The sequence below is a fragment of the Rana temporaria genome, chromosome 8 (assembly GCF_905171775.1).
Source record: "Rana temporaria chromosome 8, aRanTem1.1, whole genome shotgun sequence".
NCBI classification, from domain to species: domain Eukaryota; kingdom Metazoa; phylum Chordata; class Amphibia; order Anura; family Ranidae; genus Rana; species Rana temporaria.
The window spans coordinates 163913093-163927862 of NC_053496.1; the positions used below are offsets into that span (position 1 = coordinate 163913093).

The following is a 14770-nucleotide window of genomic DNA, read 5'->3' on the forward strand; positions in this document are numbered from 1 at the left end:
AGAGGAGCAGAGCGTGGCCGAGCATGCCCGAGTGTACTGCGCTCGGTATATGTCGGAGGCGGCGTTCAAACACAGCCCGGGAAGCGGGGATTGACTCAGAAACAGCGCGGGAGAAGCGGGGAGGACACCACCAGGGCCGCAGACGGATGCCGGACCGGACAAGGCCGCCGATGGACACCGGGCAAGACACCGACGAGGGGCATTCAAACTGTAAGTATTTTCTTTTTTTCAGGAAATTTCCCTTCCAGGTTGGGGGTGCGCGCTATACGCCGGGGCGCGCTATACGAAGATAAATACGGTATATGGTATAACAGTTATTATATAAATCAATTATCCTTCCCATTTGGCTTACCACCAATCTACTCCCAGAGAAGACTAACAATATGCAGATCTCAATGTTGGTGGTGGCAGAACACGTTAACCCCTCACAGTTACTCTTGTTGGGAGCAGGACTGGCCCTGCTGTTAAATATAGTTTCATATTTTTTAATTACATGCCCCTGTTAAACAGGGGCAGAAAACTTGGGCCTTTGGTGGTGGTGGTTCCCTAAGGCAAAAATATTGTTGGAAGCTAGCATCATCATGATTGAGGAGGAATAGGATAGGCAGTCTTCAAGGGATCCCAGATCTATAGCAAATTCAATCCGTTACATCAGCATCAGATGCTTGATAGCTGCTGATCCATGAATGTGAGCCTATCAATTGAGTGTGTGGACAAGCCCTCTCTTTGATCCGTTACAAATCCTCCAGCAGAACTGAATGTGCGTTCAGAAAGCACACTGGATGCAGGATAGGCCAGTAGCTCAATTGCATATTGAGCAAGTTCTGGCCAGTGGTCCAACCTCAAGACCCAGTTACTCAGTGGATGCTCTGTTGGAAAGGTCTCCAAGTCTGCTCTTTCCCCTAGATATTCCTCCACCATATAATGCAGATCCTGGCGATGGTTGCTGGAACCTGACCTTGGTGTTGAGGACTGAAAAATAATTTAAAGGCATCGGTCAGCCAGCCACATTCTCCACCACTCTTCCTCTGACTGAACGAAGCCTCAGAAACACGTTGTCCAGCACCAGGAAATGGTAACCTCAGAGGGTCTGGAAATGCGTTACACACACTTTTCTGCAGGGCCTCCTGAACATGTTTCATCCTCTGCAAAGGCAGGATGAGTTCTGCAACCTTACCCTTTTAAAAAAAAAAAAAATTATACATACCTGAAGTGCCTGTTGCTAGGCAGATCGTCCTAATCTGCCACTTCCTGATCCGCGGTCCGTCTTCTTTCTTCTGCTCCTCGGCTTCCTCCTGAGGAATGGGGGAGCCAAGCGTTTACTCGGCTTCGGCTGCCATCATCGCGGGCACCCTGGACAGGTAAGTCTCCTTATTAAAAGTCAGCAGCTACAGTGTTAGTAGCTGCTGACTTTTAAAATTTTTTTTTCAACCGGACCTCTGCTTTTATACCACGAATCCTAGGGTCCTTTCACAGGCTTTGCACAATCAGGGAGGCCATGCAGCCTAAGTTTGCAGAGGCATTTGATTCTCTGGGTCACTAAGGATCACATTATTTATAACTACCTCCTCCCAGCCACGTACAACTCCTTGGGTTGCCTTGTGGCCTCTGCAAATGGTGACAGTGCATACATCCTTGATCAGTAGCAACTGGAGTAGCGAAAATAATCCAAGCTCATTGATGAGTTCCAACTGGTAAGCATGTCACAAATGAGGCGGTTGATGGGCAGGTTGCATTCCCTTTGAATGTCAGCCAGCCGAGCAAGGGCATTGTATGACCGACGGAAATGACCAGACTTTTCTGGCCTGCCTCAGGAGATCTTGTAAGCCTGGGTACCTGATCAAGAAACACTGCACAAACAAATTCAGGACGAGTGCCAAACATGGAACATGGGTCAAGTGTCCCTATTGGAGGGCGGAGAGAAGGTTTGTGCCATTGTCGCATACAACCATTCCTGGCTGAAGCTGGCATGGTGTCAACCATCTCTGAGCCTGCCCCTGCAAAGCTGACAGAAACTCTTCCCCAGTGTGGCTCCTGTCCCCTAGGCAGACCAACGCATGACATCTTTTTGCCTGACTGCTTGTGTAGCCCCTTGAGCATTTAGGGAGCACTGCTAGTTTAGAAGACAATTCTGCAAAAGAGGTCATAGAGGAAGAAGAAGAGGAGGGAGGGGAGCATACAGATGTTGTGGCAGAATCACCACTAGCTTTTTGGAGGTATGGTGGCGGAACAAGCTCTGACACTAATGATTAAGCATAGGATGAATGTGTGAAACGTGTCTACGTGACTCTATGTTGGTGTCCTTGATGTTATCACGGTGATCAATAAAAGGGCAATCGGTACCTCCGGATGTGCAGCTGTTTTTTCTTTGATTCTTCAAGTTTACCACGGAGGTGGCACCCTGAGAGAGGTTCCATCTAGGCTTGATACATGTACCTGGAGCAGCGGTTCTTTTTCTTTGGGACTTAAGCTCCAACATTGAACCCTATCCTGCATCCATCTTTCACAGCTGACAGCAGAGTTACCGAGTGTGCCGTGAAGGAAAGGTAACATCCTTGCCCATGCCTACTGGACCATGAGTTAGTGGTAATATGAACCTTACTGCTGAATTCCCTGTGCAACGAGGCTAAAACACTGCCTACGTGGCAGTAGAGAGCCAGAATGGCCTTGCATGAAAAGAAATGTCATTTTGGAACCTGCCACTGTGGTACAGCATATTCCACAAATTCACGAAAGGGGGCTGAGTCTACCACTGAAAAGGCAGAAGTTGCAGTGCTAGCAATTTGGCCAAGCTAGCATTCAGAGGCTGAGCATGTAATGGCTGGGACTGAATTTCTTTTTACGGTTCAGCATTCGGAGTAGGGAAATTAGCCTGCTGAAATCAACTGGTGGTGTACTGCTAGCAGATCATCCCCTCCCTCCTTATCACTGGAGAAAACTTGGCAGTATTCTTCAGCTTGGGGAACATGACTGCCAGTTTCTTGTCCTTCTGTGGCACCCCCTCTCTCTAGGCTCATGTTACTCCCTTCCTCCACTTGGGAACCAACATCAGAACCTTCAAATTGCTGCGCACCCTCCAGCAGCATGTAACCGACACTGTGGTCGAATAATTCTGGGGACTTCTCCATGCATGAGGGTGGGGCTATGGATGGAGCAACTATGGACAAGGAGCCAGTGGAATAGGCTGCTTTGGCAGCTGCGTTGGAAGGCAAACTACTATGAGCCTGGGTTACGGATGGCTTTGTTAATCCACTTCACCAACTCTTCTGCATGTTATGGCTCAATAACACAGCCAGCAGCAGAAAAAAAGGCAAGCGTGTCCCATGGCCAGTGCATAAGTCCCACGGCCAGAGGATGCTCCACCACTATTGACTGTAGACATAGAGACTGCTTGCCCTCTTTTAGTGGCCTGTGAGAGTCTGCCTCTCCTTGGTAGCCTTCTGGACATGATGGGAATTTTTTAATTTCACAGCACACTATACATACAGTATTCCTGCAGTATGGGGGCACATGTATATATCCTGGCAGTATGGGGGCACATGTATATATTCATGCAGTATGGGGGCACATGTATATATCCCAGCAGTATGGGGGCACATGTATATATTCCTGCAGTATGGGGGCACATGTATATATTCCTGCAGTATGGGGGCACATGTATATATCCCAGCAGTATGGGGGCACATGTATATATTCCTGCAGTATGGGGGCACATGTATATATTCCTGCAGTATGGGGGCACATGTATATATTCCTGCAGTATGGGGGCACATGCAATGCAAGGAGATCAACTAAAAGTAGTTGTATCTGTATGTGCGTTATAATTAATCGAAATTAGTCGATTAATTGATTAAAAAAAAAAAAACGATGAATCGAACACAAACATTTTAATCAGTAACAGCCCTAAGTTTTTTTATATACACTTATATATGTATACTTATGTATACCTCATCCTAAACATACAAGTTTACTGTCCATACCTGTGCAGCTAGGCCTGTGCTGTAAGCATTGCCGATAAGTCCGTCTTCTCGATGCTCCAAAATATAACCCAAGAGACCAGCCAGGGTTGTCCTCACTTCTGTAAGTGTTTGTTCAGGGACATTTTCCATGCCAAGCACACAAACCAACCCCATCACTACTACGGCTGCGGTGTCTGTGAAGGCAGAGCTTTGGTTATGCCAATACTGAAAACCTTTGATGTCAGATAATAACACATTTTCACCTCTTTCCATCAGTGCTGCTGACTACAGCCTCTTTTTGCTGCTGTAATGTTGTCATCTTCTAGTACACTTTCCCAGTTGGGACTGTAGAATATTTTTTTAACAATCGAATTAGCATAGATTTTTTTTAACCAAAATATATATATATATATATATATATATATATATATATATATATATATATATATATATATATATATATATATATAATCTAAAGCCTCTCACACACGGTACAATTGTTGGCAGGGGATTGTCTGTTGACAGACTGTTGTCCTAAAATCTTACCGTTAGTACGCTCCCTTTGACAATTGTTGTCCAATTTTCAGCCAACAAATGTTGGATGGCAGGCTAGTAAATTTTCTGCGGACAACGGCTTGACGTCTGATTTTCGTATGGTCAGTACACAAATCCGTCACACAAAATTTGAAAGTACAAACACGCATGCTAGGATTTAATGCTCACCAAACACAGAGGGTTAGATTCACGTAAATGCGCTCCTTCTTACGGTGGCGCAGCGTATCGTATTTACAACTTACAGGAGCAAGTGCTGTATTCACAAAGCACTTGCTCCGTAAGTTGCGGCGGCGTAGCGTAAATGTGGCCGGCGTAAGCCCGCGTAATTCAAATGTGGAAGGGGGGCGTGTTTTATGCTAATATGTGATGACCTGACATGATTGACGTGATTTACGAATGGCGCATGTGCCGTCCGTGTACATATCCCGGTGTGCATTGCTTCAAATGATGTCGCAAGGACGTCATTGGTTTCGACGTGAACGTAAATTACGTCCAGCCCTATTCACGAATGACTTACGCAAACGACGCAAAAAATTCAAATTTCGAAGCGGGAACGACGTCCATACTTAACATTGGCTGCGCCACCTAAAAGCAGGAGCAACGTTACGCCGAAAAAGCGTTACGCAAACAACGTAAAAAACTACCGCCGGGCGCACGTACGTTTGTGAATCGGTGTAACTAGGTAATTTGCATACTCTACGCTGAAAACGACAGGAGCGCCACCTAGCGGCCAGCGTGAGAATGCACCCTAAGATATGACGGCGTAAGAGACTTATGCCAGTCGTATCTTAGGCTAATGTCGGCGTATCTTGCTTTCTGAATACAGAAAGAAGATACGCCGGCGCAGATTTGAATTTACGCGGCGTATCTATAGATACGCCGGCGTAAATTCTCTCTGAATCTAGCCCGAAATTAGCAAAAGAGGCCCAAAGGGTGGCGCATGAGAGATGAAATTCCTCGTAGTACGTCACGACGTTCGTGTTTGTGGCACAACAATTTGTGTAACGTTAGTATGCAAGATAAGCTCCTGGCACGCGCCCTTTTGACAAAAATCAGATGCTCGGTTGGCCAACAATCATACTGTGTGTATGAGGCTTTACCCTCTGAATATTACCTTAGAAATGGGTCCACATATCATTTAAAACAGTGGCATAGCAACCCATGATGCCGCTATGGAGAAGGAAGCTCCTCTAGGGAGGTTTTCTGAGGTCTCCAATTCAGAAAAACACCGGATCATTCATTTGGTAGTCACAGATCTCCTACTCACGCTCTCTATATGAGTGACTGTGAGTAAATGTATTGCCTTCAGAGTCTTTGGTCATTCTGGCAACCTGTCACGATCAGGCGTCGGGCTTGAAGGCCAATTGCTACAGCAGTTGCAGGACTACCACTGACCAGCAAGATAGGTACACAGGCCTGGCAGATGACAAAGGCTCACCTGAGGTGCGGAGTCTAAGGCCCAGATTCTCAAAGGACTTATGACGGCGCAACGCCATGTATGCCGTCGTAAGTCCTAATCTGGGCCGTCGTATCTATGCGACTGATTCTTAGAATCAGTTACGCATAGATAAGCATTAGATCCGACAGGCGTAAGGCTCTTACGTCGTCGGATCTTAAATGCATTTTTTTTTTTGCCCGCTAGGTGTCGCCGACGTAGTTTTCCCCGTCAAGTATGCAAATTAGCTAGATACGCGAAATCCCGAACGTACGCGCGGCCGACGCAGTGAAGTTACGAAGTTTACGTTAGGCTTGTATATGAGGCGCAGCCAATGTTAAGTATGGCCATCGTTCCCGCGTCTAAATTTTAAAATTTACGTCGTTTGTGCAAGTCGTCCGTGAATGGGGCTGGACGCCATTTACGTTCACGTCGAAACCAATGACATCCTTGCGACGTAATTTGGAGCAATGCACCCTGGGATATTCTTCGGGCGGCGCATGCGCAGTGCGTTTGGCGCGGGAACACGCTTAATTTAAATGCTTCAGCCCCCTACCCGGCTAATTTGAATTAGGCGGGCTTGCGCCGGGTGATTTACGCTACGCCGCCGCAACTTTACAGGCAAGTTCTTTGAGAATAAAGCACTTGTAAAACTTGCGGCGGCGTAACGTAAATCCGATAAGTTACGCCCGCCCAGGAAATTCTAAGAATCTGGGCCTAAGATGCAATGCAGGCATAGCTCTGCAGAAAATTGTGGGTGTGGCCAAATTACAGTAACAGCGGGAGGGACCTAAACGGCTATCGTAAAATAAAACCTCCGCCTATGCTGCTATGGGTTAAAAGTGTGTAATGAGGCCCGGTGTAAGGAACATACAGAGCACAGAGGTCAGGAGTAAGTAACACACAGAAAACAGAGAACAGGAGTAAGTAATGCACAGAGTACCGAGGTCAGGAGTAGGTAACACACAGAAAACAGAGAACAGGAGTAAGTAATGCACAGAGTACCGAGGTCAGGAGTAAGTAACACACAGAAAACGGAGAACAGGAGTAAGTAATGCACAGAGTACCGAGGTCAGGAGTAGGTAACACACAGAAAACAGAGAACAGGAGTAAGTAATGCACAGAGTACCGAGGTCAGGAGTAGGTAACATACAGAAAACAGAGAACAGGAGTAAGTAATGCACAGAGTGCAGGGGTCAAGTGTAAGTAATGCACAGAAATCAGGAGTAAGCAACATAAAAAGAACAGAGGTCAGAAATAAGTAATGCACAGAGTGCAGGGGTCCGGTGTAAGTAATACACAGAGTACCGAGGTCAGAAGTAAGTAACACAGAAAACAGAGAACAGGAGTAAGTAATGCACAGAGTGCAGGGGTCGGGTGTAAGTAACACCCAGGAATCAAGAGTAAGTAACATACAAAGAACAGAGGTCAGCAATAAGTAATACACAGAGTGCAGGGGTCAAGTGTAAGTAATGCCAACATTGCAGAGGTCAGGGGATAGCAATGAAAAGATTGTAGGGTTTAGGAGTATGTACCACACAGATTACAGAGGTCAGGAGTAGCTAACACATGGATTGCAGTGGTCAGTCATAAGTGACACACAGAGAGGGAAGCCAGAAGTGTGTAGTGCATGGAGAGCAGAGGTCAGGCATATTTAACATGTGCACAGCAGAGATCATCAGTAAGTAACACAAGGAGAGCAGAGATCAGTGGTAAGTAATGCATGGAGTAATGCATGTAATGCATAGAGGTCATCAGTAAGTAATGCATGAAGAGTAGAGGTCAGAAATAACACATGGAAAGCAGAGGTCAAAAATTAGCAAGACATGAAGAGCAGAGATCAGGAGCAAATTATGAAGAGCGAACAGAGCTCAGGAGTAAGTAACAAGTGGACAGCAGAGGTACGTATTACATGGAGTCCAGAGGTCAGGAGCAAGTAATGGACAAAAAGTAGGAGGTTACACATCAGCAACACACCAAGAGCAGATATCAGGAGCAAGTAACGAAAAAAAGAACAGAATAGGTCAGGAGTAGGTAACAGGTGGACAGCAGAGGTCATCAGTAAGTAATACATTGAGTTCAGAGGTCAGGAGTAAGTAATGCACAGAAAATGGAAGTCAGACATTAGTAACGCACAGAAAAAAGAGATCAGAAGCAACTAATGCAGAGAGGGCAGAGGTCAGGAGTAAGTTATACACAGAGGCCCAGATTCAAGAAGCAATTGCGCCTGTGTAACCATAGGTTACACAGCGCAATTGCTTACTTGCCCTGGCGTAACGAGTGCTCCTGATTCAGGAACCTTGTTACGCCGACTGCAGCCTAAGATCTGCGCGGCATAAGGCTCTTATGCCCGCATATCTTAGGCTGCATTCTTGCGATGGCTGCTAGGGGGCGTTCCCATTGTGCTCAGCGTATAGTATGCAAATTGCATACTAACACCGATTCACAACGTTGCGTGAGCCCTGCGTACGCAATTTACGTCGTTTCCATACGGCGTTTTTTGCGTAAGGCTGCCCCTGCTATTAGCAGGGGCAGCCAATGTTACGTATACCCGTCGTTCCCGCGTCGCGAAATTTGAATTTTAAGTACTTTGCGTAAGTGATTCGTGAATGGCGCTGGACGCCATTCACGTTCACTTTGAAGCAAATGACGTCCTTGCGACGTCATTTGCCGCAATGCACGTCGGGAAAGTTTCCCAACGGAGCATGTGCTCTACGATCGGCGCGGGAACGCGCCTAATTTAAATGATTCCCGCCCCCTACGGGATCATTTAAATTGCGCGCTCTTGCGCCGGGCATTTTGCCGGCGCACCCGCGCAATTTACGGAGCTTCTGCTCTGTGAATCGAGGGCAGCGCAAAAAAATTGTGGGGGCGCAGGGCAAAATCGTTGCCCTGCGCCTCCATAATAAATGCGCAAATCTAGCTGAATCCGGGCCAGAGAGCCAAGGACAGGAGCAAATAGTGCAGAGCGTGCAGAGCACAGGGGGTCATGAGTAAGATGCACAGAGTGCAGAGGTCAGAAGCACATATTACTGTGCAATAAGTGCAATTGCAGTATATTTAAAATATATTGCACCTTGTACTTTAACTTGGCTCACTGGTTTCCCACATGGTGTCCATCTGTTACCTTCCCTATGGTAGGCAACCCCTGCATGCAATATGCAAGCAACAATTGAAAATAACTTTGCTGGAGCCACCCATGCATGCACAAAAAATAGGTTGTCATTCATGCACAGGCTGTTCCAGCAGTATGTATTTCAAATGACACTTGTGCAATGCGACTGGAGTTGGGTCCTGCGCCCTGCAAGATTTAGGGTACACTGCCAGGCTTTGCATAATCTATATCATTTTGGCAAAATACATTGATGTTAGTTGAATATTATTAACTGGGTGTGTTTAATATTGCAGAAATCTGAGCATAGGTCCAGTTCATATACTCACCTACAGAACCACACACCTCTGGTGTAGTGTGGTTGGCCACAATGCATGCTGCTGAAATAGCATAAGGGCTGGACATGGTGCAGAGACCGATAAGGTCAAGACCTACTTGGTACCAAGTGGTTATTACGGATGCCTTTGGAGATGGCCCATTTTCTGTAATAAGAATCACTGATTATTCATAGATTCTAACAAACTCATAGTCAACCTCACAAGAAAAAAAAAGTGGACATCTAATTAGTTACATATCTTTAAAGAGGGGGCGAAATATGAAAACCTTCTACATCATTTTTGGGGGTCTTCTCAACAGTAAGAAAAGAAAAAGTGAGTATTTCCAGTTGGGACAGCAAAAAGAATCCTACAGAGGCCCTAAAACATTTCCCCACTAGAGTCATAATTGAAATATGATATTTTTAATTTGCACTAAAGCCATCACTATTTATGGAAAAGTACAGCCAGGCAAGCCTCAGTTTTGGGTGCCGTATATTAGACTTTAATACCCTTCCACTGTTCCCCAGGGATGGACTGGCCATTGGGACTACAGGGAGTTTCCCGGTGGACCGATGGCTCAGTGGGCCGACTTCAGTGACAGCAGACCGTCGCCCCCCTCCGCTCCTCTGTCTCTCCCTTCCCGCAGCGCTCAGCTCCTCTCCCTCTCTGCAGCGCTCACCTGGGGGGAACAGAGAAGCAGGGGGAGGACCAGAGGAGCAGGGGGGGACCAGAGGAGCAGGGGGACGACAGAGGAGCATGGGGGAGGGGACATACAGCTGACTCAACAGCTATGGCCTGGGAGTTTCTCACTTCTGCCTAATCTTGTCCCATAAGGGGGGGCACCAAACTGATTCTTTGCCCCGGGTGAAATAATGTCTAGCTTCCCCACTGGTACTGCCTATAAAAGTACCAGTACCAGCCGTTCTACTCTAATAAAGTAGAATGGCTAGTGGCTAGTGAAGGGAGAGAGGGGGCTTAGGGGGCGCGGGGGGGGGGGGGAGGGCGGGAGTTGTCCGGCCACCATGAGAGAGACCTGTCAAAGTGGGCCAGTCTGGATGAAGTCCAGGGCCAAATTTTTTTCCCAGTCCAGCCTTGCTGTTCCCCCATCTCTATCTCTCAGTTATAGGCACAACAGCCCACCAAAAAAGGTGTGGAGTGTTTTTTTTAAATGCAATGCAAACTATAATGATTTTTGTGACTTTTATGTGGACAAATAAACATTAAATACATGACAAAGGACATGTTGAGCACTGTTGGATAGCTACTCAGACATCATAAGAGATGCTCCCTGACACCAAGTTGGCTATGTCTGATTGACACTGTAAAGTGAATGTAAACCCGTACATACAAGTCACTGGCCACAGGTGATACACAGCTATGAAACAAATCCTCCTACATAAAGTTTACCTGTCTATCTGCAGCCTTCCCTTCTCTACATCTGTTCAAAATGCTGAATTATAAAGTTTGTCTGAGAGTTCAGAAAAAAGGGGGCGGAGAGCTGAAGTCAACCTCTGCAGAGCTCAGCTGATTGTAGAGAAGGGACACACCCCTCCACACAGGAACAGAACTGAGGCTGTCGGTCCCTCCCCGTCACCATTTTTTTCTTTGCGTCGGGAAAACTTGTCAGAAGTGATTCAGGTTGATAGCAGAGCAATGAGGCAGCAGAAAAAAGTGATACTTAGTGCTCCTAATTGATACAAATACACACTATACAGTGATATGCTTCGTTCATGTTTCATGTCTGAGGTTTTCAACCACTTTAAGCTGTTAAACCCTGTAAACAATTACCTTTTAGCCACTTGATGCACATCCACAATACATTTATTGTGGGCAGGCGGCAGCTACAGTCTAGGCAATGTACCCATATGTCACTGTGCGCTTTCAGGTTTTTGGGTGTGCGTGAGCATGCCCCCTTCTGACACATACGATTTGTCAGCAGGTTTCAGCAAATGATTTTGACCCTATACCTGCGTATCGGTCTGTAGTGGTCAATCCCACACAGAGTTCTGTGTTTACAAACACATAGAGCTCTGTACACAGACTGTGATCTGGCTGTTTCTTCTCCCTGAGGCCGGAATCACACTAGTGCGGTGCGAATTTCATCTCTCTTATCTCTGCAGAGAGATAAGAGAAGTGTTCAGCAGATTAGCAACATTTTAGATGCGAATTTGGAGACCTGGGAGAAGTTACGGGTGAGAGGAGAGTGGGGGAGAAGTGTATTGAGCTGAATGAGAGAAATTCCTGAAGAGAACTGAACACATCTGCGAATCAGCTGCGTACCCATAGAAGATAATCGGCTTGAATTCGCACCTGAGCCGCACCGCAATGCCTAAAAGACGCACGCGGTTTTACTGCAATGCGCAGTGTGAATGCATCGCACATATGTGAACCAGCCTCATTGAAAACAATGTATTTAGAAATGTTCTGCGTATTGGATGCGGTTTAAGCCACACTCAATTCGCATAGTTGTGAACCTGGCCTGAAATCAATTGTGAGTTCAGAGAGAAAAAGAAATAAAGGCTGTGAGCAAAAGCAGCACACATTACACTTGTTAGGAACATGGTTAACCCCTTGTTGAGCCAGTGTCATTAGTACAGTGTACAGTAGTATCACCGATCACTGTATTAGTGTCACTGTTGATGTCAGTTTCAATTAGTGTCCCTGCTAGCCAGTGTCTGTTAGTGCCAGATTGTTGGCCACATTATCACAGTTACACCACCATTACTAGTATAGAATCAATAGCTGCATAAATTCCAGTATATATACACCATAGTTTGTAGACCCTATAACTCACACAAACCAATTAATATACACTTACAGTGGAACCTCGGATTGCGAGTAACGCGGTTAACGAGCGTTTCGCAATACGAGTACAGTTTTTTTTTAAATCTCGGTTTGCAAGCGTTGTCTCGCAAAATGAGCACGATTCAGGCCGAAGCTGTGTGCAGTACTGCTTTAGGCCTCCGTTGGGGGGGGGGGTGCCGGAGTCAAGCAGAGCCGAATGTCACCGATCGGCACCATTCGAAAATGCACGACTGACCTCAGCAAATCTCGGGTAGGAAGTCTTTCTGAGGTTTGCCAAGGTCAACCGACGTGTCCTCGGGCCTTTTCGTGCCACTACGTGTAGCAATATGGTTACATTTAATGAAGGTACAACATTTAGCAGCTTACATGGTTGATGATTAAAGAGGCACATCTAAGTATGCAGGCATCCGGGGTAAAGCTGTCCACATAGACTGCCCTCCTCACCACCAGCTCTCACTGCTGTCAGTCTGCAAGCGTGACCAGGAAGACTATCCTGCAGTAGAGCGATCTGAAAGCGAGGCTTGAACCGCTCGTGGAAGGGATGACGTTGATGGCGATACGGAGAATGGTCTATGTGGACAGCTTTACCTCAGATCCCGGCATAGTTAGATGTGCCTGTTTAAATCATCAACCATGTGAGTTGCTAAATGTTGTGCCTTCATTAAATGTAACCATATTGCTACACTTAGGCCCGGTACACACGAGCAAACATGTACGATGAAACCGGTCCGTCGGACCGTTTTCACCGTACATGCCTGCCAGAGGGCTTCTGTACGATGGTTGTACTAACCATCGTACAGAAGTCCGCGCGTAAACAATACGCGGGGCGTGTCCGCGTCGTCGCCGCGACGATGACGCGGAGACGTGGGCGGGCCTGCCATTTAAAGGCTTCCACGCATGCGTCAAAGTCATTCGACGCATGCGAGGGACGGCGGGCGCCTGGACATGTACGGTAGGTCTGTACTGACGACTGTACATGTCCGAGCGGGCAGGATTCCAGCGGACGGTTTTAAAACACGTCCAGGAATATTTGCCCGCTGGGAAAAGGCCCGGCGGGCAAATGTTTGCTGGAATTCGGCCCGCTCGCGCCTACACACGACCGAACATGTATGCTGAAACTGGCCCGCGGACCAATTTCAGCATACATGTTTGGTCGTGTGTACGGGGCCTTAGAGGTGACTCTTCTATTTTATGCTCAGTGGTGACATGACGCTACTCTTATATCAAGACATCGCTTGTAGTTGATTGATTAAATTGATTAAAAATGTTTGCTTGTCTTGCAGAACGCTCTCAAACCAAGTTACTCTCAAACCAAGGTTTTACTGTATTTACACAAATATCTACAGTATACATACTTTTTTAACAATATTAAGGATTCTTGTTTCTATAACTTACCAAAAGCATGCAGCTCTTCACGAGTCTTGTTCTCCAGAAGCTGGACAAGGTTAATGCTTCCTTTTTGGACAGAGATGTTGCTGGGATCAACACACGAAGAGCGAAGAGCCAGAACATAAAGGGCCACTTTCCCTGAGGTAAAGGGCACATCTACAGAGAAAGAGAGAAGGTCCAAATGAATCATCCAGAAGACAACCAACCAAAGACTGGACAGCTGGCCATGTAACCAGAAGAATACAAAGGATGAGATTTTTTTAAGTTTTTAAGAATAAGATACATTTTCTCCATAAAACAACCGTGGCATAAACAGCTATGATCATTTCAGGCGAGTGTTCATGGTTATACACTAAATGCACCCTAAACTCTGGCTTTACTTTGAATGAATGAATGAATGAAAAACTTATAAAGCGCGGCGCATGCGAACTGAATCGCTTCTGGGCGCTAGTTGTTCGTGTCTCATGACATCAAAAGAGCAGAGTTTTGATTCGTCTTCTGAAAGTCAGGTGGTTTTCCTCCAACCGAATGCTGGTTGGTAAAGCGTTCCATAGTCTAGGACCCTGAAAAGCAAACCTTCTTTCTCCTTTGGACTTGTATTTGGTTTTTGGTACCCTGACCAGATTTTGGTCGGTGGATCGCAGAACGCGATTCGAATTGTGAGGTTCTATCTTGTCGCAAAGATATTGCGGAGCCTTCCCATGGATGCACTTATGTGTCAGGCAGAGTGCTTTAAATGCAATTCTGTCTTTTACTGGCAGCCAGTGAAGGGTTCTCAACGAAGGTGAGATTGATTCCCATTTTTTTTTCCCAGTCACCAGTCTGGCGGCCGTATTCTGAACGACTTGCAGACGGGAGATTTGGTACTTTGGGAGTCCGAGGTACAGGGCGTTAGCATAGTCCAGTCTGGAATTCACGATTGTTCCCACCACGACTGCTACGTCTTCTTTGGGGATAAATGGAATAAGTCTGCGTAGTAATAGGTATGTCTTTGATCAGTGAACACAAACCAAGGCTGCTTGGGGCCTGGTTAATTGACCATAGATCGAGAAAGAAGAAGAGGGAAGGTTGTTTGGGACTTTAAAGGCACTAGTATACAACAATATAAAAAATATATATAAATATTTATTTTGACAGATTATATTAATACAAATTGTACAAAAGATATACAAAACAATTGGGACAAACCCCACTAATC

The 14770-nt window shown here is 46.2% G+C and overlaps 1 protein-coding gene across 1 annotated transcript in view; it reads right to left on the reverse strand.

Annotated features, from left to right (window-relative positions):
- LOC120909330 (cobalamin binding intrinsic factor-like) overlaps window positions 1–14770 on the reverse strand; it is a 45893-nt gene that overhangs the window by 18770 nt on the left and 12353 nt on the right. Inside the window, exons 3-5 of the mRNA XM_040321081.1 lie at window positions 13579–13728; window positions 9391–9543; window positions 3981–4153 (exon numbers count right to left, since the gene is read on the reverse strand). Of these exons, the coding sequence (XP_040177015.1) occupies window positions 3981–4153; window positions 9391–9543; window positions 13579–13728 (476 nt within the window). The remainder of the gene's footprint in view (window positions 1–3980; window positions 4154–9390; window positions 9544–13578; window positions 13729–14770) is intronic.